This window comes from Anopheles coluzzii, chromosome 2 (genome assembly GCF_943734685.1).
Source record: "Anopheles coluzzii chromosome 2, AcolN3, whole genome shotgun sequence".
In the NCBI taxonomy this organism is placed as follows: domain Eukaryota; kingdom Metazoa; phylum Arthropoda; class Insecta; order Diptera; family Culicidae; genus Anopheles; species Anopheles coluzzii.
Window position 1 is genome coordinate 28,838,804 of NC_064670.1, and position 25,315 is coordinate 28,864,118.

At 47.5% G+C, this 25,315-nt stretch overlaps 7 protein-coding genes across 7 annotated transcripts; 4 read left to right on the forward strand and 3 right to left on the reverse strand.

Annotated features, from left to right (window-relative positions):
* Positions 1-4,404: 4,404 nt before the first annotated feature.
* On the reverse strand, positions 4,405-20,466 carry LOC120951081 (probable maleylacetoacetate isomerase 2). The gene is made up of 5 exons (XM_040369599.2): positions 20,369-20,466; positions 20,079-20,199; positions 19,568-19,745; positions 6,004-6,122; positions 4,405-5,930 (listed from the first exon to the last, which is right to left on the reverse strand). Exons 1-5 carry the CDS (start codon positions 20,401-20,403, stop codon positions 5,592-5,594), a joined length of 792 nt encoding a protein of 263 aa, XP_040225533.1. The 5' UTR covers positions 20,404-20,466; the 3' UTR covers positions 4,405-5,591.
* On the forward strand, positions 6,840-8,034 carry LOC120951082 (uncharacterized). Its single transcript, XM_040369600.2, has 2 exons — positions 6,840-7,018; positions 7,104-8,034. Exons 1-2 carry the CDS (start codon positions 6,965-6,967, stop codon positions 7,812-7,814), a joined length of 765 nt encoding a protein of 254 aa, XP_040225534.2. The 5' UTR covers positions 6,840-6,964; the 3' UTR covers positions 7,815-8,034.
* LOC120951084 (uncharacterized) lies at positions 8,217-9,314 on the forward strand. Its single transcript, XM_040369603.2, has 2 exons — positions 8,217-8,380; positions 8,480-9,314. Exons 1-2 carry the CDS (start codon positions 8,333-8,335, stop codon positions 9,149-9,151), a joined length of 720 nt encoding a protein of 239 aa, XP_040225537.2. The 5' UTR covers positions 8,217-8,332; the 3' UTR covers positions 9,152-9,314.
* LOC120951083 (uncharacterized) lies at positions 10,210-11,288 on the reverse strand. Its single transcript, XM_040369601.2, has 2 exons — positions 11,170-11,288; positions 10,210-10,999 (listed from the first exon to the last, which is right to left on the reverse strand). The coding sequence occupies exons 1-2, from the start codon at positions 11,215-11,217 to the stop codon at positions 10,298-10,300; spliced, it is 750 nt and encodes a 249-aa protein (XP_040225535.2). The 5' UTR covers positions 11,218-11,288; the 3' UTR covers positions 10,210-10,297.
* Positions 20,467-20,653: 187 nt separating the features above from the next.
* LOC120951085 (mitochondrial import inner membrane translocase subunit Tim16) lies at positions 20,654-21,415 on the forward strand. The gene is made up of 2 exons (XM_040369604.2): positions 20,654-21,028; positions 21,103-21,415. The coding sequence occupies exons 1-2, from the start codon at positions 20,866-20,868 to the stop codon at positions 21,342-21,344; spliced, it is 405 nt and encodes a 134-aa protein (XP_040225538.2). The 5' UTR covers positions 20,654-20,865; the 3' UTR covers positions 21,345-21,415.
* Positions 21,368-21,959, reverse strand: LOC120951086 (uncharacterized). The gene is made up of 2 exons (XM_040369605.2): positions 21,743-21,959; positions 21,368-21,665 (listed from the first exon to the last, which is right to left on the reverse strand). The coding sequence occupies exons 1-2, from the start codon at positions 21,860-21,862 to the stop codon at positions 21,456-21,458; spliced, it is 330 nt and encodes a 109-aa protein (XP_040225539.2). The 5' UTR covers positions 21,863-21,959; the 3' UTR covers positions 21,368-21,455.
* A 57-nt stretch (positions 21,960-22,016) lies between these two features.
* LOC120951079 (transmembrane protein 169) lies at positions 22,017-25,123 on the forward strand. The gene is made up of 2 exons (XM_040369598.2): positions 22,017-22,706; positions 23,013-25,123. Exons 1-2 carry the CDS (start codon positions 22,530-22,532, stop codon positions 24,141-24,143), a joined length of 1,308 nt encoding a protein of 435 aa, XP_040225532.1. The 5' UTR covers positions 22,017-22,529; the 3' UTR covers positions 24,144-25,123.
* The last annotated feature ends 192 nt before the right edge of the window (positions 25,124-25,315 follow it).

Below are 25,315 nucleotides of genomic sequence, written 5' to 3' on the forward strand. Positions count from 1 at the left end.
TGTCCATTCCGTTCCAATTGGGGGAAGAGGGGGGGGGGGAGAGGGGGGGGGGAGAGGACAGAACTGACCACAGTGTACCCCTAGTGCTGGAGCTGCGGAAGGTCATCCGATATTGGGCTCGGTTTAGTACGATCGATTGGTTTATTTATGCTTTCGCGAGGATATGTTTGGCCCTTCTACCCTTCTTCTAAACGTCCGTTGTAGCAGGCATGCAGCACCCCTCCCCCCCCATCCCCCTCCCCGTCGAAGGGCGAATACAATTTTGTTCCGGAATATCTACACACCGCTGCCCGTCTCCATCTGTCCGTCCAGCCGTTCAGTTTTTGCTAGACAACCCTGCGCCAAAACACGTGCCAACGCTAGTGGCAACATACCGCAGCATGCCCACGGCCTATCTCAAGCCAATATTGGATTGGATATCGGCTCGATGGTGGACCCGATAAACACTCTTTCTGGGTCAGGCTATTGGGGCCGGTCGGTCACGCCACTGCCGCCGCCAACAGCAACAACAGTCGCTTCACCACTTCCGGCCGGGTTTGGTTCTGTGCCTGCCGTGAAGGTATGTAAGGTTCATAAATTTTGCACCATAAACGACCATCAGACAGGGGACAATTGACACCCTCACCTGATCCAGGAGCTGCGTTCTCTTATTAATGCTTCACTTTGGATATTAGCTCGAAATGTATGTTCATCCTGCCCCAGAATTTCTAGTCCATCAGTCGTGCAGAATGAAACGACTTACGATCTTGGTCGTATCATCACGGATGGTTCGCGCCTGGTGCAATCGCCGATCATAAATACGTCGTTCCGTACGCTCCGTACACTGTCTTCGATAAGCCGCACCGCGAAAAAGCCATGACAGAACCATCGCCATCGGGCCACATTAGCCTTTCACCGACCGGTGGAGGGAAGGAGCAAAACCAAAAAAAAAAGGTAAAGCTTACGAAAGTGATAAGAACGGGATTGGCTGGAAATACGGCACCCCGAAATTCATGCCTACGATTAGATAAGCCAGTAACCAGGGGGGGGGTGGGGGGGGGGGGGGTTAGGGACGCTGAGGATGACGGCTGACGGTCAATAGGGCTGGCGTCGATCGACGTGTTCGATTCCTGTACGAAAACCGCATGAAGCAGCTAATCAAACACGCTATCGATTGGTGTGTTTGCTTTTGTGAAGTTTGCTGACGAGCGACGGCATGGCACTGGAGGGCCTTGGTAGAGACGTAGAGAAACGGACGTAGAGGAAGACAGACGGGGAGATAAGAAGATACGGAGTGTTGAAGAGCACTGAAACGCCCATAAACGGAAGTTTATGAAAAGCATGCCATGCAGATGTAGAAGTTAAACCAATAGGAATAAAAGATCCCAAAGCTTGTATGAAGTTTAGGAGTTTTTTTTAATTTGGCTTTATCAAATTGGTCTATAAGCTATTGGTATCTTAGAAAATGTTGTCAGTGCCATCTGATGGCAAAATGGAATCATTTACTTCTAGAACGAGGAATACTAAGCACCTAGCCGTTTTTTGCTTGTTTATAGTTATTTTTAGCAATCGTAAACATCAAATTCAAGCAAATAAACAAAAACATTCTTCCGATCATCGCAAAGGTCACCTGTATACGGTAAAGCAGAAGTACTCGTGTTTTTTTTTTCTCCCTACCCATGTACCTAGGTGTCAATTTGAAGGATTTTGCTGCCCGTGCGTAAGCATCGAAGCAAAACCTCTAAAATCGGGGGGCGCTAAACAAAAACGCCAGAAAACAGGCGCAAACCGCACATTCATCACACGAGCACCCGAGCAGGCGATGTCGAATTATTGTGCTGTCATTGTGTGGCCGTAGCGGCGCAAGAAATGCAACCGAATCCGTGAGGCCTGCAGGAGGAGCTTTCGTTTCCTTCAACTATGCCGAAGTCACGAAGGCCTCAGCGGCGGAAGGCGGAAAACAAATGTCAAGGACATAGTCGGGGTGGGGAGGGAGGAGGGACAAGGAATAGACTGTTTTTTCTCTTCTTTTCATGTGTTTGCATTTGCAACTAGACACCACATCGAGAGTTTCAAATTCTAACGCACTCGCGCAGGTATGGCGACACGTGTACGACCGTCGTCAGACTGGCAACAATCACTCGGATCTTTACACAGCCATCTCTACAGCTTCCAAGTGCATCTGTTTGGGGAGTTAAAAGGCCGTAACAATGCAAAATGGATGCTCAAAATGTAACTGCTCTTAAAACGCAATTTGCACGAGCGGAAATGCAGATGCACTTTGCCATCGCTACTGCCGATCGCGTCCGACGGCGGAAAACAATGGTTCATTGTTAGGCGGATGAGGCAGGAAATTCAACTCCCGGGCACGAGTAGCAAGGTGAGCTCGTGTACTGTTGCGTGCAGTGCGTGATTAGGTTGGAAGACACTAATTACCTACATTGGCTGCTAGTAGATATATTATTTAGACGAAGCTGTTGCTCCTCCATCACGACGATCGAGAGGAAACATGTTTGGGGCCGGATTGCGTTTGACGCACGGCCTCGCGCCGGAGTGTTTGTTGCTTGGAGAGTGAGACCAATGTCAAGGTTAAATGTAGCTTCCCGACCTTACACCTTCAGTTAGCGTTTCTCGACTTCACGAAGCTAAACTTTAAACCAACCGCCCTGGTTCCTATTAATTCTCAAACTCAACCCCCCCTCCAGAGCGAGCAAAGGGGTCAAAGGGCAGCCAGTAGAATATGGGCCCACGTACTGGCGGGTGCGTTTGGGCAGGCAAAGTTTTTGCATTTCAAATTAACTTCGCCCGATGAAGGAACTTGTGTGTGTGTGTGTGTGTTTGCGTTCATTACGGACGCGTAACTTCGCGATCACGGTGCAGCTTGCAGTTGTAGTGTAGCTTTAATGTTCACATCCGTATCGTGTGTGTGTGTGTGCGTGTCGGACGACGGGTTGGTTTGTTGGGGGCAGAAGTGCATCTACCGCACCGGAGAGGCGATGCGGCCGGGACGATTTGATTGTAAGACCGCAACGACCGAACGACCGAACGATGATGATGATGATGACGCTGACGATCACAGCTACAGCGGAATATGATTAACACGGTTGGCCTTGGCAACGAGTTAGGCCCTGCGACGAGCTGTGGCGCATTGACAAACGCGTGGCGCTGGGGGCGGGGGCGTGAAGTTGCGCATGTTATCACTTTTTTTCAGCAGATGCGTTTTAGCTTGATCGTATGGAGAAGGGTGGTTTTTGGTGATGGTCGGGCTTTTTTGTCGCTCATTTCTGCAGCAATTCTGGACAGTATCGAATCGAAGCGAACTTGTCTCCTTGCTGTTGGAGTGTATTCTTCCACCAATCATCTCGCATAGGTGTTAAATGGCGAGTGTCTTGAAACCTAACACTACACACACGCGCGCACGTATATGTTTACAGGCCCGTATGATGTAATATGCAGCGTTCGATGCAAAACGGAAAGACAAACAGTGTATGGAAGATGGTTCACTGTTCAATCTTGGTTAACCTTCGACACGACGCGAGGTAGCGATCGCTAACGTGAGCTACCCGCCAGCAGTGGTCATCTTATGCGGTGTTGTGCTTTTGGTGCCCCCTTCCGACCGGGTGCCTTTGGTGTATTGTATGTGCGAAACCGCGAAACCGAGCAAGAAGAGTCTGTTCAAAACCATATCCCTCCCCCAGCATTTGCTGGCTCTTCCATGTGTTTGTGCCGTTTCGTGACGATCATCCGGTAACACATCTCAATTGATGAAAATTGGTCTATTGCTGCAGTGTACGCTGGCGTGATGGTTTTCGTAGTAGGGTTCTTCCAGAATTTTTGCACTTTGTGTTTGGCTTGCCGTTTTCGTTTCCGCAGAAGCCTGAGCGTTGCGTTTGATCGTAATCAAGAAGTGTTTATTAGCGTTGCACGCCTTCTCGGGAGATGTTGTTAGTGTTAACGTTGGTGTAAATATTATGATTGTAAGCATGAATTGGTTAAAATAATATCACCTTTCAAGATATTTTTTATTTTTTCCACAGTATTTAGAAGTATTTTTTCTGCAAACCGATTATTAGAAATTATTCAAGCATACCTAATAAAAATTGAAAAATAAATCGTTTCATTTTTTATCTGTTTCATAAACCAATTTCATTTTTATTATTAAACAGCTTGTTCTGGGCAAAAATAATGATTTTTGTAACGTATTATTTGAATCGACATGTCAACAGATTTTAACGAAAGCAAACGACAGCGTTCGCCACCCAGTGAACGCAGAGCGCAATCGAGCAATTGGTTATCTCACATGCTCGAGAAACTGCTCGAATTCACTCTGCGGGCTGAATCATTTCTATCGATCTCAATTAAATCTCAATTACTACCATTTAGTTTCGGACTTTATTGCAAGCTTTAACAAAAACAGTACCAGAATTGTTGCTGCTTGCATCAGCATTTTAATGCATGTTTTACAACTTATTTATTGTTTCCGTATTTGAAAGAAGAAAACCACACAGAATATCATTCACTCTCTTTTCTGCTGGGAAGCAGTTTTGTTTTACAACACAAACACTCACACAAACATTTGAAAAAGCCGTATAAAGCAACACATAACCGGAAGCATGGATTAAATTTTCATTTTTGAAGTCAAATTACCATAAAATTCTAACCAAAGTGGCACACACATATTCACGCAAACCAAATGACTTTTACAAAGGTAATGTTGATTTTAAGTCGAAGGAAAGGATATTTAAAACACTTTTTGAATTAACCGGAATATAAATGTAAGAAGAGAAGAAAATATTTTATAGATGCTTCTCATCGGTCTGCAGTTTTAGTGAGATTTTCCTTCTCTACCAAATTCAAACAAAAGTGATTGTTTTATTTGGCAATATGCGTTTTAAATGGTATGTGGCAAATATGATTGCTTAAAGAAAAGAAAACTTTTAAAATATTTTTAATGCCAAGCAAGCAAACTTTACGAAAATTATTCTTCTGTCACTTTAGAAGCGAACACTCAAATACAAGACTGGCATGTTTAGTAGCTGTGTTATTTAGACAGGCAGACGCATTTTCTCACTTTTATCTGCTGTGGTAACTGATTCTGTATAATAAATTCACCACACGCTCTCCATTAATTGTGTCCAGCCAGCTAAAATGCGCATTCGCTTACGACCTTTTGTTCGAATATGATACCTCAACTGGCTTGAGTGAAGTTACTTGTTACATCCTTCTATCGTGTAAATAAAATGTGATTCATCTCTTTGTTTTCGTAGTGGCAAATGGTCGTATTCTCGACGATACGCTTCTAATTTCTCGACTAGATAGATTGTTACGATTTATGGCGATTGGGGACTGATTAAATTCATGTTACATTGATCTGGCAAACACAGTATCCTACACCAGTTTGGCTAGGATATCAGAGGTATTGAGTGAGAGAAGGTGGGATGCGAATAGTTTGTGCTTCTCTGTTAACACGTTACACGTTTTGTGGAGTTTCGCATAATCGTCGTATACACACAAGGGAAAAGGTATCGAGGAATCCCGGGGGAATGCAATGAGTCAATCTTGCGCCAAACCCCCACAGAGGCGTGAGTTACACCGAAAACGATCGACGCCGCTTACTTGGCAGCTTCCGGTGGACAGTCGGGCTGGTTGGATGGGTGAGCCGCTCGGAATGCGGGATGACCCTCGAGCTCGCGATCGATACGCAGAATGATCGGATACGGGCGCAGATCCACGTGGAAACGGCGCGCATTGAACACCTGCGGCACGAGGCAACAGTCGGCCAGGGTGATCTCATCGCCCACACAGAATTTGCCCGCCGACGTGGAGAGCAGCTTCTCGATCGCACGGAATCCGCGCGTTATCCAATGCTGGGCCCATTCCTTCTTCTTCTCCTCACCGACGTGGATCAGCACTATCAGATTCTGCAGTGGCTGAACACCGGATGCAATCACCTACAACGGGACATATTCACGTTTAGTAACACCGGTCGGAGTGAGATGGGAGAAAGGGAAATTATTTACTTACCTCGCAGATTTCCCGCACTTTGGCACGCTTCAGAACATCCTGGGGCATCAGTGGACGCTGAGGGCGCGTTTCTTCCAAATAGTACATAATCGAAACCGATTCAATGAGCGTATGGCCATCTGAAAAAAGGAGCACAATATTCTCGTAAGTAATCGTTGGTATGTGTCCTGATGATCGATCGATCACGAACGATCGGTTGTTGTGTGAAATGAATGATGAATAAATTTTTGGTGCATTTTTGTTAAAGTATATTATGTTTTTTAGACATTTTGAGTCAGTTTGACTTTCATATTAGATATATTCAATTGTTTTGGTTCATATTAGACGCATTCTTCTGTAATTGGGCCATACAAGATAATCATTTGCCAGTTTTGTACTAATATTATGATGGACAATCACTCCTCAATCTTTCTATTCTTACTGTAGCTCCTCCCCATATTTGGTAACAAATACATGACGAGCGATCGCTCCTGATCGATTGATCATCAAAACAGTTTCCATTATGTGAAGTAATGAAATATTTCACGGATCGTTCAAACGATCGTTCCAATAATGCCATACTATTCCAAACGTAACATCAAAGAAGCATCTGTTTGGAGCAATTGCGATAACGGTTACGCACTACAGAAGATACAAAATGACCAATGAAGTCGCCGGCGGTGGTTTTGGCGGCATTTTGTTCATTGAACCCACTGATAGAAGACACATCATAAAGCGCTGGGTATATGGCACGTTTATTGTCCACCGTCACCTGTATAGCTGACCGCTTCAATTCCGCTTCCGATGAATTCAACTACCCTAATATGGCGCATCCGTCGGAACTGCTATAGAACCGAGTGCTAAGAGCAAATCCGCATCAGTTTTACTCCAGAACTTGAGGTGATCGAAGGTGACCACTTGTAAACAGTGTTTGTGTTTTAAGCTACGATACATTCAGTGAAAGTGACATCAACCATCCACCATGTGGCAAAAGTTTGCACTGCTGACGGTGTTGGCATTCTTTGCCTGCCAGCAGGTGAGCAAAACGAGAGTGAACCTACCACTGAAAGATGGTGAAATATTTCATGCTATCGTTGTGCCCTCTTTCTCCTGCTGTACAGCTCGTATGGTCGAAAACGGTCGCAGTGCCGGAGGTGGTCAAAAAGGTGCTGCCCCGTGCCGCCGACAGCGAGGTGCTGATCGAGTTCGACCGGCTCTTTAACCAGCTGCACTACGACGTCGACTACAAGCTGCGTGTGCTGCGCATGAACCAATCGCTCGCGATCAAAAACCTAAACGCCCAGTTCATCTCGCGCTTCGGCATTGTGATCACCCAGATACAGGAGGAGAAGCTGCGCGTGAAGGACGCCATCCTGCAGCACGCGCTCGAGATCGGCAACACGCAGAACCCGTGCATTGTCGAGAAGAACGACGAAGCGCTCCGGCAGGCTACACAATCGGCCGCCGACATTAGCCTGGCGGCCGAGCTGGCCTACGCCGACATGTCGACGGCGTCGCGCGTCTTCTTCTACCCGCAGGTGCAGGCCTTCCAGAACAGCTCGACCGCCCTGCAGAGCACGGTGGTGGAGAAACTGAGCCGCTCGAATGCGGTGACGGATTTGGACATTACGCTCGCAGAGCTGGCGTACTACTACGAGGGCGAGGAGAACAAAATCGAGCGTGTGCTGACCGGCATCGAGCAGGAACTGGCCAACTTCCAGGAGGTCGTGAACAATGTGCGCCGCGACATCTGGGCAATGTCCGATACGATCGCGCGTAACTTTGTGTTCAACATGGGTCTTTTGCTCGAGGATGCACTGCAGTGTTCGTAATTTGGCTTTCCCTAGTCTTCCCGCTTCGGTGCGTTATATTCGCGGGGGGTTGATGATGCCATCTTCCGGTTGAATTTTGAGCCTGGTGTAATAAGATATCGCCCGAATCGAGAACCTAAAAGGGGCAGCGGACAGGGAGGAATGGAGCGTATCGCCTGAGGGTGTGTGGTGCTCAATTATCGAGATATGGCTTCTAATAAACCCGTATTTACTAGGTAAAGTTGTTGTTTTTCCTGATTAAACAAGAGACCGCTGTACTCAACTGTATTCACTAATCTAATCGGAACGATAGCAAAACATTGGTCCTCTCGCTTGCGCCCCTGTGGCACATTTGCTAAGGAGGCAAATAATGGGCAACATATGACGTAAAATTGCTCACTGCCGCAGAAGTTATCCGTACCAAGCTTATCCAGGAGTAGAACTCAAAATTATATAAGAGCCGCCGCTTGGCCGCTGTTTTGATATAGCATATAGCACTCCTTACTACCGTTCGTTTCGCTGCTCGACGTGACAAAAAGATGAAAACGTTTGCTTCCTTCGCCCTGTGCGTCCTTTTTGCTGCCGTGGTAAGTAGTTAAACCAGCTGTCTGAGAGTGACATTTTGCTGAGAAAAAGAAATCCAGTGAAAACAGAGATGTTTTAACGCATCTTTTCCCCCATCATAGTCCGTCACGGCGCAACTGTCGATGCGCGAGCTGGCCGAAATTACCGAAGACTATCGGGTGCGTTTCGACGAGCTGCACGAAGACAAGGACGATTTCATTCGCCTTGCCCGCGTGCTGATTCGGGCCGAGCTGAAGGGCCTGAACGAGGCGACGCTGGTCAATCTCGGCAACGCTCGCAACGATATCGACGATATCCTGGCCGACACGCGCGAAGAGATTGCCAATGCCATTCTCGAACCGAACGCGAACGAACAGTGCCTGCTCGGACTGGTTGACCGGGTGATAGAGGAGGGCCGTCGTGCCGGCGAGGGCATGAGCTCCTGTGCCGCCGACAAGATCCAGATCAAGGAGGGACTGGGCGACGAGTTCCGGGCGCTGACCAACACGCTGCAGCGCATTGCTACCGCTGCGTCCGAGTACACGCTGTACACGTTCGCCATTCACAACTCGTTCACCGATCCGGAGGAGCACGTGGAGTGGCTGGAGGAGAACTTCGCCAACCAGGTCGAGTTCTGGGACAATGTGGCGCGCCCGGAAGCGCAGGAAGATCTGGACAATCTGGAAATCAACCGCCCGGCCCTGGTGGAGGAAAACCGCGTCTGTCTGAGCGCGGTCATTGCAAGCCTCAACACGGCGATGAATACCGTGCGCGGTCAGATTAACAGCTGCTAACTGGGAAGGATACATCGGTACAGCATCTGTTAGAGACTGCAGGCTTTCCCATCGTTTCCGCATTTCCTGCGTAACCGTTGCCGCAATAAACTATTAGCGTTAAATATCCGGTTGCATAGAATATAACCACGAAACACACAAAAAAGAAACATCTATTACATTCGATCATGCATCAAAAGCTCGCACATACATATCACCGAGATAATTCAATTGAGCACCTTATCGGATTGCCGATGGTTTGTTAGCTAATAGATTAATGGACCAATTGCGAACGGAATTTAGATAAGCCAAGGGCATCGAGGTACGATTAACCGGAGCCGGCTTCCCCTTTTAAGGTTTGGGTGTAAGGCCGCCCCACCACCCCAAATGTATTGGTGGGGGGGCTTTATCAAATTGCACGATAGTCGATAATCATCGGATGTGCATGACGAAGGTGAAAAACAATTTTCCTTATCGACGAAACCACACCACCACATCCGAGGAAGCACGGCACTATCTCTCCGTTTCTGATGGTGCTATGGATTACGTTATTCCGCGTAAGCTGTTAACGGTGTTATGTGTCTCGAAGGACGGACGAAGTTACCGGGGAATTGCAGCTTCAAAGGTTTAAGGTTTTCGTTGAACAAATACGTTTAAGATGTTCGTGGAGCGTAACTTTATCGCTTATAAGACCTCCTGTCCCACTATTGAAGATGCTACATTCCACAATATACAATAACATGCCACAAATCAAGCATGAATGAAGGTTTTTTTAAAATTCCCACAGGCGACTTCAGACTGCGCTCATAACACTCGTACACAAAACAACTACGCACATAAACGCCTGAATGTTAGCAATATTCGTTCAATGGTTAGAGAGTACCTAGAGGCAATAGGCATTATGACCGAAACAGTGACGAATTTCAATCAACATACAACCTAACAACAGTGTACCATGTGACAAAAGCAATATCGTGCTCTATCTCTGATTCAATCATTTTACATTTCTTACATATACATACACTCTTTCAAATATCCCAGATACTAATGGGAACAATATTTTAAAAAAACCCAGTCATATTTGAAAGGGAACGTTTCCCACAATGGTAGTATGTATTTGTATGTATTATTTCTTAATAATGAGTGCACTCTTCCCCCGTAGCTTGTTTACAAGCACGATGGGATACGCTCGCGGATCGAGTCCTCGAATGCCTGCTGCCTGTCGTTGATTGCCTGCAGACACTGTGCGCTGTCGGCCACAATCAGCGGGCGGTTGTACTCCATGGCGTCCAGCTCGAACTGCACCAGCGGCAACGCTTCCTCGTTCCAGGCACGGTCCGTTTCCTCGAACGCTTCCTCCAGAAACTCGAGATGACGCTCCGGATCGTTCACCGAGTTTTGGCTCACGAACGTGTACAGCGTCGTTTCGGCGATCGAGTTCGACAGACGCTGCAGCAGATTCAGGAACTCGTAGAACGACTCCGGCAGTGAGTCCTTAGCATCGGTCGTATCGTCCGCACAGCGACTGATTTCCTGGCCCAGCTGTACCTTCTCCTCCACGATTTCGTACACCAGATCCAGCAGGCACTGCTCGTTGTGGTTGCCCTCCACGATCAGCAGACTAATGTCTAGACGCACATCGTCGAAACCGTACTCCACGATGTTGCGCGTTTCGCCCATATCCTGCAGCACCTCTTCGTTCATCGCACGCACCGTAGCCCAAAGCCCGGTACGGGCAAACTGCAGGAACTGATCCTTTTCCTTGTGCAGCTCATCGAACCGGACTCGATACTCCTCAATCGCATCGCGCAGCTCCTGGCTGCGTGGTTTCACAGCCGTTTTCGATGGTGCAGCACTAACGCCACTAACCTACAGATTGGATATTTCGTACATGATCATTACGTGATCGTGGTTCGGTATCTAATCGCTCCCAAAACACGTTGTTTGTCACAACTTGCGCTTTTCTCGCCAGAGAAAGGCCCATGATTCATACCGATCCACACGCGTTGACACGCAGTAGGTTTCGGCAAGCTACTCACCAGCAGGGCGCATGCTGCGATAAGGACAAACGACAAACTCCACGCCATTTTGTTAAATGCTCTACTTCGATCAACCTCTTCTAAACGGGCACTGCACGCGCAACAACTAAATTTACCTAATTGCAGCAGCAGCTCCCGGCTCCGCGCTGTTTATATCAGTAACGGCGGAAGCGAAGGAAGCCGATCGGGCAGTTCGAGTTAATCGGGGCTGAAGCAGGCCATCCGATTAGATTGGGGCAAGGTACACCGTGTTCGTGCGCGATGTACCATGTGCGTTTCTTTCTGGTTTTGTTTTCTTTTGCGTTTGTTTCCAGATGTTAGAGCACCTGAGCGCTGAAGATTGCGGAAACATGGTGCCACAGTCATTCAACAGGTGTGCACAGGTTGCTTGCTACCGCTCTGATAACGCAATTGACCCTCATACACCTTCACGGGATTTATATCCTGCCCTCGTGATGTGACATTCACATGCCGTGGAGATATGAAGAATCTAAAACGCTGAATTCATTCATGACAAACAGAAAAATCCTGAAGCTTGAAATGTGTGGTATGACTTATCCGGCGATAAGAAGCCATTTCAAGAACACAACAGATGCATGGTAGGACGATTTTCTGTATCACTTATCGTAAATAAAGTTTAAGCTTGATATTTACACCTTTTATGAGCATTCAATGCGTCAAAGCTTTCCTCGTATATTCACCTATTTTGCAAACAGATGTCGCTTACCAAGAGCGTCACACAAACTGTTCGTGATCTGAGAAATGAAAAAGCTCTGTCCATTGTAGTTTCTCAGTGTACATGAAATATTTCAACCCCCAATCGTTTTGCCTTGTTTTATAGCGAAATAATCGTACTTCTTATCTATCTAGATTATCCCCTGTGCTAACCTTAGTCCATGTGGATGGTGTAAAATTTAGCAGTTGCATATCTCGCTTCAGCGCAGTACGACGCATTCTCTATTGCTTTTACCTTCTATTCCGATTGAACCATTTATTTTCAAACCACAATGAATCGTTCGAGCTGCAGGCTGGCACTGTGTGCTACATTCCTGCTCTGCGTATCTGTATCCACCACTGCAACCGAACAACTGTCCGCCATTGTGCAGTACCAAGAGTGGTTTAGCGAGTACGCCTCCATACTGGAAGAAACGATGCAGATAAAGCGACAGGGTAACTCAAACGCAACGCTTTACTTCAACAAGGAACTGGTGAAGCTGCTAGCAAATGCTACAATCGAGATGAGATCGATCGACAATACGACCGAGAGTGCAATCCTGAAGGCCGACACAATCGATGAATCATGTCGCCGGCTAGCGCTAGAACAGTTTGCGATTTATAGTGCGAAAGGACAGGCAGATTTGCAGGAATGTGCTGCATATACGGCGGGATTGCTCGACTACTGGACGTATGAACGATTCTACGGTATTGCTAATATCGTCCATCGTGAGGCAACGGAGCTAACACATCGCGTTGGACTCATCCTGGAGCAGTACAACAAGATCACGCAGATGGACAACATACTCGAAGTACTATCGGAAGAATACTACGCTTTTAACAACTTCAACAATCAGTTTCAGAACGCGTTGAATCTAGAGCTGGAACGTTTCAACGCCCCAAACCATCCGTTGCGGACGGCTCTGTTCGACTGTCTTGATATGACCGTTACATTTCATCAACTCTATATGGACTATGTGCTAAGTTATGTGGAAAGTGCCTGCAATACTCAATATTGACCACTCTTTCAGTTTTATATGATAGTAAGCACTGTGAATAAAGATATAAAAGCATTAATCAAATCAAATAATGAATTTAAATCACAAAGTACATTGGGGCAATCCGGGTAACGAATCGTTTGTCTAGGACATTAACATTAAGTATGATTTAGGTAGTACGAACAGGAATAAAGAAGTACTAACAACATAGACTTCACCTAAGCTTGCAGCCTTGGCAGCGGAAAGCTTTTTTAAATGGTAGGTGAATATTCCAGCAGATGTCGCCAGCGTAAATCGATCACGACCACACATTAGTCGATTGCCTTGGAGCCATTATCAGCCATCTTTATTACCATTAACTGACCACAGCTAAGCCTTTCCTCAGTCAGTTGCTCCTCCGATGTACTGCACACAAAACAATGTCGCTCTTGATGAATTCCACATTATTGCACCGACGCCAGCAAACGGAAATCTATCGCTATCACGAAAAGCAGTGGTCAAAATTCAACGTTCAGTAATCGAATTATCGCTTGCTTATCATCCGCTATAACCGGATAGGGATAAAACAGGCTTTATAACATCCGCTCAGTTTGCCGTGCCCAACAAACAATAAGCTTACAAGTAATTAGTCCCTTGCCACGGTAGGAAGTGTGTTACGCTGACGCTGAAAAAAAGCGAGATGAGTCGAAAAACAATAACCTGGACGATTGCTGTCGTGTGTCTGGGGCTTGCCGCCCCGGCGCTCGTACAGTCGGTACCCTCGTTTGTGTTCTACCAGGAGCAGTTCGGTAACTATTCACAGACTGGCGAGATATTGATGCAAACCAAGCGAAGCGGCAACTCCATGGCAACGTCGCAGTTCAACATCGAGCTGGTACGACTGCTCGGTAACGCTACCGTAGAGCTACGGCAGATCGCAAATGCTACGATCGAGACGATCGTGAGTGCTGAGAGCATAGACGACGAGTGTCGCCAGTTTGTGAAAGACTTGCGCGAGGTGCTAACCGTGTTCAGCGAGTTTGACATGCGCTACTGTGCCCAAACGGCGACCGAGCAGCTGAAACCGTGGACGCTGGAGCGCTTCTTCCGCTACGCCGACTACGTGCACAGTGAGCTAACGCAGCTGACCTACCGAGTCGCGCAGGTGCTGGCGACGTACAGCAAGATCAGCGAAATGGACCGAATCGACGATCAGCTGCAGCTGTACTACGAAGACTTCAACTACATCTACAACAGCTACCAGTTCATCCTGAGTGCCGAGTTGGAACGATTCGCTGATGCGGATCATCCGGTGCGCAAGGAGCTGTACGAGTGTCTCGATACCACCGTCGGCTGGTATGAAAGTGACATGGAGTACACGCTCAGCTACATAGCAACCAACTGTCGGGAGTAGTAAAGTTAGGCGAGCTTTCAGATTAATCATAAATAGAGGTAGAAAATAAAAACAGGTGACAGGTAGCAACACCGAAATAAGCAAGCTTGAGAGCGCCATTACGCTTTGATTTAGCAATGTAATGTACGATTTTGAAATAAAATTTATCTCTGGAACTGGAACAGCATCCTTGAGGATATCGTAAGCACTATCTACGATAACAGCACGACAGGAGCCGTACGATTTACAACCACGTAAGCCACTTATCGCCTGCTTATCAAGATGATCCGCCGATTCTGCTGGATCGGTTAGGTATAGGGCACTCGGAATGCGCACGTCAGTTCTCGGACCAGCAAACCGCCGGAGGGGTGTAAAATGTCGTTCGAGCTTTACAACATTGTAGCGTACTGCGTGATACTGCTATTAGGCTGGCAGCGTGTTTCCGCTGTGCCTGCCATCGTCAGCTACCAGGACCGTTTCGCCAATCACTCGAGCGATGGGGAGCAGTTGATGCAGGAAAGGCGACACATTAATTCAGCTGCCACACGCCAGCTCAACACCGATCAGCTACGAATGCTCGCTAACGCGACGGTAACGCTTCGACGAACGAGCAATGAAACGTTACAATCGATCGAGGATGCCGGCATTACGGACAATGCGTGCAGGAACATTGTGCTGGATTTGCAGAACCAGTACACCTGGTACGCGGTGGTCGAGATGAAGCAGTGCGCCTGGTATACGGCCCAGGACATGATACCGTGGACGACGAGCAGGTTCTTCCGGTATGCGGATTACGTAAACGGGCAGCTGACACAACTGACGCACCGGGTCATACGCGTGCTGGCCAGCTATAACTCTCTAGCTCAGATCTACGGCATCGAACAACTGCTGGGGGCGTACTACGAAAACTTTAGCTGGATCTACAACAGCTACCAGATTATACTGGACTACGAGCTTGAGCGTTTCGACGATCCGGAACATCGGCTGCGGATGGAGCTGTACCACTGTCTGGACGACATGTTAATGGCTTACAAGTCCGACATGGAGTTTGTGCTGGATTATGTTAATCTGTACTGTTAATACAACAGCACACGTGCGCGTAATCAACGTCAATAAAGTGTAATAAAAACGAACCAACTGCTAAAGAATGTAACGCTACATCGTATCGTAGTAAATCTTGCAGCGAAGTAAATGAAATATTTCAACCTTATCCATCTGGACGATTCTTCGACTGTTGGCGGTTACTTCCTCCCTGATAACGAAATATTTCATTGACGTCGCATCGGGCGAACACAAAACAAACCGGACCATTATCTCGATCGTCTGGAAGGTTTTGATTTGGCAGTACAATTTGCCTTACAGTTACGTATCGCGTGTCAATTAAGCACGACACAATTCTGTCTTATAGTGCTAATAACGAATCTAGTTCATCCAAAACACTTCATCCAGAATGCATCCAACATGGAATTGGAAATTGTTTTTGTGTGCCATTTTTCTGGTCTTCGTAGCTGCGTCCAGTGCATCCGATAAGGTGGCCGGCATTGTGCAACACCAGGAGTGGTTCAGCGAGTACGCCTCCATACTGGAAATAACGATGCAGATAAAGCGACAGGGCAACTCGAACGCAACGCTCACCTTCAACAAGGAGCTGGTAAAACTGCTCGCCAATGCTACGCTCGAGATGAGATCGATCGACAATACAACCGAGAGTGCAATCCTGCAGGCCGACACGATCGGTCAACCGTGTCGTGTTTTGTTGCTGGAACTGCTCAAGATATTCCGCACGATCGGACAGGCTGAGTTGCAGGCCTGTGCCGCTTACACGATGGGTTTGCTCGACTACTGGACAAAGCAACGATTCTTCAGCTTCGCCAACATTGTCCACCGTGATGCGACGGAACTAACACATCGCGTTGGACTCATCCTGGAGCAGTACAACAAGATCACGCAGATGGACAACATACTTGAAGTGCTGCAGGAAGAGTACTACGCGTTTAACAGTTACAACAGTGCGCTGCAGGAGGTTTTGAATAGGGAGCTGGACCGATTCGCTCGTGCGGACCATCCGGTGCGAGCTACACTGTCCGATTGTCTCGACACGACGGTCACCCTGCACCAGCTCGATATGGATTATGTCCTTGGGTATTTGGACACTGGTTGCATGACATGGAAATAATACCGTCTACACAGTGTGTGATGAAGCATTAAAACGCATCTACAATTGATTATAAGTATAAACGGATTGCCATTTGTACACCATTTACGCGTAAATCAATGACGATAGATAGGACGATAAGGATTTGAACGATACGGCACGGTACAAAAATGTTTGAGGAAATAAAACAGGAACATTTCATACCACAATCGTTGCGTCATTGCCATTGGAGAATCAACCTTCTACATTTACTTTGTGACGCACACGCATTCACTAGCTACAGGGACGACGTTCAGATAATTTCCTCCAGTGCTTGGAAGTTTACAACCAGAGATATAAGATTGGTTTATGTCGGCTTATCTAACACCTTCGGCCCGAATCCGTAATTATTGCGCCATCTTACAGCCGTCGTTTCAGTAGTCGTTTGTCTACGCAAGGATTCGTTTGTAAGGAAAGTGTAAAGAAAAATGCGTTCCACCGCCAATCTGTTTGTGCCCCTCGCCCTGGTGCTTCTGTCCGCCTGGGCCGGTACGGCGCGGGCCAACTTCCTGGTCGACTACAATGGCAACTTTTCCGAGCTAGCGCGCGAGGTCGAGTTTGAGCTGCAGCAGATGCGCGAGTTCAACGGTGAGCTAATCCGGGAGTTTAACCGCGAGCTGCTGCTCGAGTTTGGCAGCATGGTACCGCGCATGCGCCAGGCGAGCCGCGAGCTCGAGCAGTACATCCAAAACCGGGACGACGTCGAGGACGAGTGCCGCGAGTACACGCAGTTTCTGTTCGAGCTGTACCGCATATTCCAGGAGTACGACATACAAGACTGTGCGTACTACGCGTTCGCCGATCTGCAGGCCGATGCGCTGTACCGATTCCTGCCGGTCGAACGGTCGTACGCGAAGGAAAACTTCCGCTCCATCAGCCAAACCGTGATCACGCTCGGACGCACGAACGTGCTCAACGAGGAGGAGGTCGTGGCCGAGCTACAGGAAGAATTGGAATACTTCTCCGTGCTGCGGGACAGCTACCGGACGCTGCTGGAGGAGGAGCTGGCCAAACACGGGGACGATGCGTACATCACGATCAATCGCTTCGAAGATTGCCGCGATGAGGCGTTCTACTGGCAGGACAGCGATACCGAGTACATCAAGAGCTATCTGGACGATAACTGCTACTTGTAAGGTGTCGGCGCGGAGGTCGTAAACGGGCGCTCGCGGTCAGCGAAATTATCGTGCGGACAATAAAACCATAAACCACGGTTGTAGATGACGCCATTCGGTGGTTCGTTTTCATTTGACAAGTTGCTTCCGTTTTTATTTTTCGGTGGGCCCCAGGGGAAAATCCATTCATTTTAGCGATTGCAGTGTGATTAGTTGCGTTCAGTTACGCATCTGCACAAAGAGACGGTCGACCAAAGCACCCGAAGAGAGAGAAAATGCTGACAAAGTGGATAAGTATAGTGTGCGTCTTCGGGACGGCCCTACTTGCGAGGACCACTGTCGATGGCTTTCTGTTGGAGTATCAGGCTGAGTTGGCCAACCTAAGCTCACAAGCGGTACGGGATGTGGCCGCTAGCTGGACTGCCAACAGTGAACTGAACGGGCTGTTCAACCGTAGAATACTGGCACAGATCGGTGACGCTACTGTGCAGATGCGAATCCGTGATGCGTACGTGGCAGAGCTGTTGGAGAACGAGCGGGACAGCTTGAGTGATGTTTGCTGGCAATTTTTGGACCAGTATTACGCCTTCTACCGTTCCATGTGGGGTGTCGATATACGGAACTGTATGCGTGAAGCTCACCAAGACCTGGAGTACGATAGGCTTGATCGATTCCGCCCGCAGGCTTCCTCGGCGCAGCGCATCATGAAAACTGCCACCTACCAGGTCATCCGCACCCTGGGCATGAGTAATATTTTCAACCGTGAGGGCATTCGCGGACAGCTCACCGATGAGCTGGAATCGTATCGGAGCACTTGGGAGTCGTACGAAACTACGCTACGGGAAGAGCTCGAGCGGCATGACGAGACTGTTACCGGTACAATGAGACGGATGGAATTGTGCATCGATCGGGCGCTCGTCTACCAGCAGGTCGATGTTGAGGTGATACAGGAGGAAATCGAAACGAACTGTGAAAGTGGGGCAAAGACGAGCTCAAAATAAAGAAAGACACACACACGGTCGATTGGGACTGATCTGGCACATTGCACTTTGAAACGCAGTAATTAATTAACCGGAATATAATCGATTGTACGGCTTTCAAACCAAATCGTTCTTATCATTGTTGGCATTATGCAGATAAGCAAAAACATTTCCAGATTAAATGCTAATAAAATTAGTCAATAGCTGTTTCTTTTTACACACTTAGGAGCTATCGGTCGTTTGTAATACATTGTGTCTGCATAAGCATGCTCCTGTCCAGTAGAAGTGCGAACGTATCTTTCCCTCTAGTGATGATCCTTCTCACGATCCTACCGAAGTGCTACTCTACTAGCCTGGTGCAATATCAAACCAAGTTCGCAGCACTAGGTCGAAGTATAAACTTTAAAATGGTACAAGTGCGAAAAAACGAACGCACTGCATTCGACGACATCCGATCCGTTGCGTTAGGGCAAATCGGCGCCACGAGCATCGTCGGTCGGTACCGTACCCAAGAAGTGTTAGATTTTATCGAATCGTTCAATGGCGAGCTTTCATCCCGGGAAGCTGTATGCTACGAGGAAGCTCTCGATGCTCAAACGACCTACGCTCGTCTGTTCGGTGATGATATTTCGCAATGTAGTGACTATTTCCACGGTTCGATTTTAGAACTGCGAAACGGGAAGCAATATGTAGCAGCACATTCAACCGCAAATCGACTAGCCAGCGAAACCGTCACGGGAGCGTTACACGTGTTACAAAGTGAAAGTGATCCATCGAAACAGTTACTAGCGTTAAGCCAACGCCTGCTGGAGCTGGAGGCAGCGTGGCTTCATTTACAGTTCGAGTTGGAAACGATTGCCGATTACAATGCGAAAGCCTATACCGATGCGCTCAACAATTTGGAGCTTTGCCTCGCCCAGAGCGTTCTGTTTTTCAACTATACCATCGCTTACGTCAAGAAGGAACTGGAAACGTGTTTCGCAGTAGAACAGTGGCAATAAAAAACGAAACAAAAACACACTTACCGATTTGCAGTGCGGGAACTTGCTCCATTGGGTTCACCTCTCGGTACTCGTTGCAGTGCTGCTCGCCGCCCGACTTGATCAAGCTGATCGGTTTGATATCGTACGGGATTTCCTTCAGGTTCAGCGCGATGCGGACGCGCCAGGAGCAGGAACTGCGCCAGTACGAGTACAGGATGGGCTGCGATTCGGGAAGAATATCTACGTTAGCCATGCTGAGATTTTAAAACACTTCCGTACGCTGGGAACAATCGAAACTGAATGCAACGGCGCTAGCGACTTGTTTATTCAGAACGGAGAAGACTCGACGGAATGTAGCCGGTTTATCGGGAACAGGTTTTTCTTCTATCGTTATTCTAATGATCTGAGTCGCACTGCCCGGAGACAACCACCAGACCCGAAATGCCGCAGTCGATAAAAGCTATCACATGATGTTCCGCCGGTTGCATATCTTCCGGCGGTGGGTTTTGTTTGTTTGTTGATGCGGCGCTGCCGCCACGGTGCTCCAACTTACCTTCGACATCGCCGAGAGCGACATCGAGCCATGGAACTTGGAGTAATTAATTTTGGAGCTGTTGGTAAACGACTGCAGCAGTGGAAACTTGTTAAGGCCTGCAGTAGCCGCGCCTAGCACACTGGAAACGGGGATCAGCGACAAAGGAGCGGACAAGGGAAGGAGCAAATGGAGGGAGAAAAGAAAAACAAAAACCACAAAAAAATCGGGGAATGTAAATAAAAGGTGGAAATGCTGCGGGCCGATAATACTGCTAGTGTTGCACAAATGTATGCTGCCGGGAAACTCACTACTTTTTCGACAAGCACGCAAAAATTGCCGGCATCGTTTGTTTACGCTTTATTGTTCCTGTCAACCGACGGCCATTGGCGTGCACAATGGGAGACGAACGGTACTTACGGTTTGTAACTCTGAGCCGGAAATTACCGAATATTTTATCAAAAAACACTGAAAAAAGTACAGATATCGTTACATGTTTTGGAGCATACTAGAACTATAATAAAAATACAAAATTGCTACATCGCCAGAGTTGTCCAGCGTTGAATGCGAGTGGCATCCAGTGTGCAGCATAATGTCAACAATGATCTGTCAAAAGTTGAAGCTCGTTGTGTAACTAAAGTTGTTTCGATATTTCTCTAGAAACCGGAGCTGCCGAAAAGAAATGATGAAATTAGATTAATCTACAGACAGGAAAAACAACCTTCCTACCTCCGACAAATCCATCGTAAATCCAGCCGCACGTCCGTTGAACAGAAACGCACGCGAAGCGCAAACGAACGAGCGCAACATGGCAAAGTACATTGCACAGATCATTGTGCTCGGTGGCCAAATCATTGGAAAGGCGTTCACGCGGGCCCTCAAGCAGGAGATAGCAGCATCGCAAGAAGCGGCCAAGCGAGCGGGCGGTGGACAGAAGGGACAAAATCGTGCCGCAGCCAACCTGAGAACGGGTAAGCTGGGTGATCTTTAACGCGCGGGATCCGCCATCCCAGCACGCCACTAACACGTGTTTTCGTACCGGCAGGAATGACGCTGGAAGAGGCACAACAAATCCTCAACGTAACGAAGCTCGACCCAGAGGAGGTGCAGAAAAACTACGATCATCTGTTCAGCGTGAACGATAAATCGAAGGGTGGCTCGTTCTACCTACAGTCGAAAGTGTTCCGCGCAAAAGAGCGAATAGATCAGGAGCTGAAGGAGGCCAAGCCACCGGAAGGAGAGAAAACAGACACCGGCACAGGGAAACCTGGTGAAGCGGCACAGTAATCAAACTGGGTTGTCTTTAAGGATTGCTGTTAAAATGATAAGTAAACGTGTTTATTTAGTGCACCTACAAACGGGACAATGATCTTCGGTTATTGTTGCTCTTGTGAGAAATCATCCCACCAAATCGTCAAGATCGTCTTCGGACTCCTCCAGTGATTTTAGCAGCTTGTCATCCTGCACTGCTAGGTCGAGCTTTTGTTGATTGATTTCAGCTGTGCTGCACGTAGCCACATCCAACAGTGGATCTGGCTTCACCATCTTGGCGGTTGTTGTTTCTACACTAAGCTGTGCATCGCGCGATTTGATCTGCAATTCTTCCACCTGTGCAAAGAATCATTTTCACGATTAAATGTATTCCAACGGTCATTTAAGATGTGGTGCATTGTGGCAATCCTTACCACCAGCTGGTTCAGTTCGTGATTGATCTTATCGATCATTGATTGCAGCATTGTTTCGGCCTTCTTCAGCTGTCTTTGTTCTTTTATCAGCGATGAATACTGCGATGAAGAATTTTGCATCTTTTATCGATTGAAATTACGCAGTCCGCTCCTAAATTGTTCGTTCATGCTGGTTTGTTTGTATCAGCTCCCTGCACAACAGCATGGATGGTAAACAAACGGTCAGTTGACAGCCGCAGTGTTGCCAGACTGGCAGAACCGTGAGTGAAATTTAAACAAGCAGGGAAAAGTTCGTTTGCAATTCGAGAAAATATTGATTTAATTAACGATATGAAATTGGAAATTACTGTCAAAATTGGCATCCCTAAACATTCTCAAGGCTTTAAATACGATATTTGAAATGGTAGAACTTGGAACGGTAGCTTGGGAATATGTTTCTCGAAATAAATTGGTAGTCTTCTAATGATTTCACACGGTAATTTACGATTCATACAAAATGTAGTAAGTTTCTAACAACAACACTAACACATACACATTCCAGGATGTTCCGTTGCGCGCTTTTGCCGGATATCTAGATGTCGGAGTTGCACTGCGCCTGTCTGTACATGGACATGGACGCTACGCGGATACAATATTTGACAGCAAGTCTTGGAACAGGACCTTCGGCCAGAGTCGCCCAATCGTCCTGTTTCCCCGCGTGCATATCCTTTTTTTGCGGTGCCGTGAAATGATAAGTTTTGAAATAGCACGAAAACCGCATTCCCCATCGCCAGTAATAAAGTAAACCATGGTTGGCCTAGCAACGGACGATATGGTCGTGCGGACGCAACAGCACCAGCCGTCGCCAAACCGACATTTAGGCGGTGGCCAGAGTGAGTTTCCCGTGTTTATTCCGCCGAGAAAACGGCAAACAGGAAAGAAGACAAACCATGGCAATCATATCGATCACATCGTGAACATACAGGTAAGAGGACATGTGAAATTCAAAAGTACGAATGTGCGTTCGGCAGCTAGAAAAGCGTCCCCGTCGTTTGGGTGGGTCATTTTCTTGTTGCTTTTGTTATTGTCACGAATATCCTTTCTTTGACATGGTGTCGTAGTATTGGTGCGAATGTTTTGACGTGTGCGATTGACTGTACGGCTGTGTGAGTGTGTTTAGAAAGCAGGATGTTTTGTTTTGATGTCCCTTTTGCCGGTTGGAGGGATCTGCTTGGGGGCTCGGTTTGGATATCTGCACACGCACACAACAGTAAATTGTCCTTCCTTGCAGGGTACCCGTAAAGAGTGGGATCTAACACCGGAACGAGAAGACTGTCGAAGAAACAAGCGCTGGAACAGTGAGGAGATCATCGAAATCAGCTCCACCGGCAAAGGGGGCCCGATCGCGAACGGCACCAACGAGGACGAGGACGATCTGAACGAGCTGCAGCACTTTCATCCGCTCAAGGACAGTTCCACCGTAACGCCGAGCAGCATCTCGGAGAGCAGCCTCGACCGGAAGTCGAGCAAGTCGGCCGAACTGCTTACCGGCGGCAGTGGCAAGCGCTCCAAAAAGCGGGTTAACATTCGTACCGATCTGGACGAAATAGGACGACGTCGGTCACCGTCGGCCATCTGCAACTATGAGGATCTGGAGTCGGGTGAGACGAGCGTACTGAACGCCGAGCTCGACCAGCACAGCCTGGAGCGGTACAACACGAACCGCTCGTACGCTTCCTCCACCGATAACTATCTGACGATGACGGGCACGATCAAGCGTGGCCGCAAGAAGGGCCAATCGATCGATGTACAGCTAAACATTTCGCGCGAAGAGCTGGAGCAAATCAGTAAACAGGCGCTGGCCGTACATGGCGAGTCTAGTCGCAGCGAACGAAGCTGCTGCACGCTGCGCACGGGAGTTCACATCCTGCTGCTGTCGCTCGTCTGTCTGCCGTTCGTGACGCTAACGACCGGGATCTACTCCTTCTACATGGGCACCGTCACCTGGTACAACATGTTCACGTACTTCAACGAGGAGCGATCGTACTGCCACAAGCTGCTCATGTCGCCGCTGCTCATTCTGGCCTACCCGCTCGGCATCGTGCTGTGTACGGTGGGGCTCGCGCTGTACGCTGGCATCCGGCAGATCAGTTTCCACTTTCGGGCTTGGCTGAACGAGATCGCCGACATCGAGAAAGGGTTCTACGGTTGGCTGTGCTCGTTTCTGCACCTGTCCGACTGCAGCCCGTACGAGGTGGTCATTCTGACCGACATCTGCCCTGCTAATCCTGCGCCCGGCGGAACGGCAGATCGGTCTACCGATGGGTCGATCCCGACCGGTGTGCGGGTCCATCCGAGCGATGGCCGGCTGCAGGGTGAGTCGACACAAATCAATTCTTCCACCGAGGAGCTTTCGGTTTGAATGGAAGCCGGTATAAGTGGTAAGTCGTAACGGTGTGTTTATGTGTTTAAGCTCTTTCATTTCTCGATAAAGTGTTTGAATGTGCGTAATTTGATAAGCAGCAGCAGTAGCACGTGTTTGCTCTGTAGGGTATTTTTGGATACAAAGGAACAGTTTAAAAAAGACGATACTTTTTTTACAAACCAACAACTAAACACACATCATAAGCATTGTGACTAAAAGTGGTTAAACGGTAGTGTAGTGTACTTGCTCTGCGCACTTTGCTAGTCATTACAGGGCCAAACTTTTCCCATAAAGTACTTTATCTTATGCGCTCGGCTACACTGTCAGGCAGCAAGAAGCAAAATGTTCCCTCACCCTTTAGTCCCAATTCCGTAGTAAAAGGTGCGAGGGACCAAACTCTTCTCACGAGAAAACGAGGGCACGTGTAGCGAAAAACAAAAAGTCCATAAAACCCTAAAAAGTACGTGTTACGACGCTTTTCTCGCCCAACTGCCGAACGAATGTGTTCTATTGCTTCACTAACGAACTATACATATGTTAGGTAGCTTTCTGCGCTAGCTTTCAATTTAGTTGTTAAATGTAAAAGTAAAATCTCGATCAAATTAAAACAAAAAAATCAAAAAAAACAAGAAAACAAAATTAAACCAAAAAAGCCCGAAATGGTTCTTCTAAAATGAAACGGTTTTTTGGTAATTTAAGCAACAAATTTAAAGCGATACCGTATCAAACCGAATACTATGAGACTGTGTAGCTCAAATTGAGGATGCGTATCAAGCTAAAATCAAACCATATTTAATACCAAATGATAAGACTTTACATACACCGGCATAACGGTGCAATACGGCATCTACATATATAGATCGTTGCGTGAATGAGTGCGCTAGCGTATATAAATAATTAAAAAAAAAACGACGTGTTACTCAATGCTAGGGTACATTGAGCGAAAATATGCATTATAATAATGTATTCATATAAGCAATGAAGGTATTCATTATAACAAAAAAAAACAAATCCATCTAAATTTTCTTTTACGACAACACCAGAAACAGAAAGAAGAATGGTTTAGAAGTCAAGTCCAATACCCGGATTGGATGATTTTATATATATTTGCTTGCAAAAAATATGTTGTTCGTAGCTCTCAACATACATCTCTGTAGACACACTGGCTC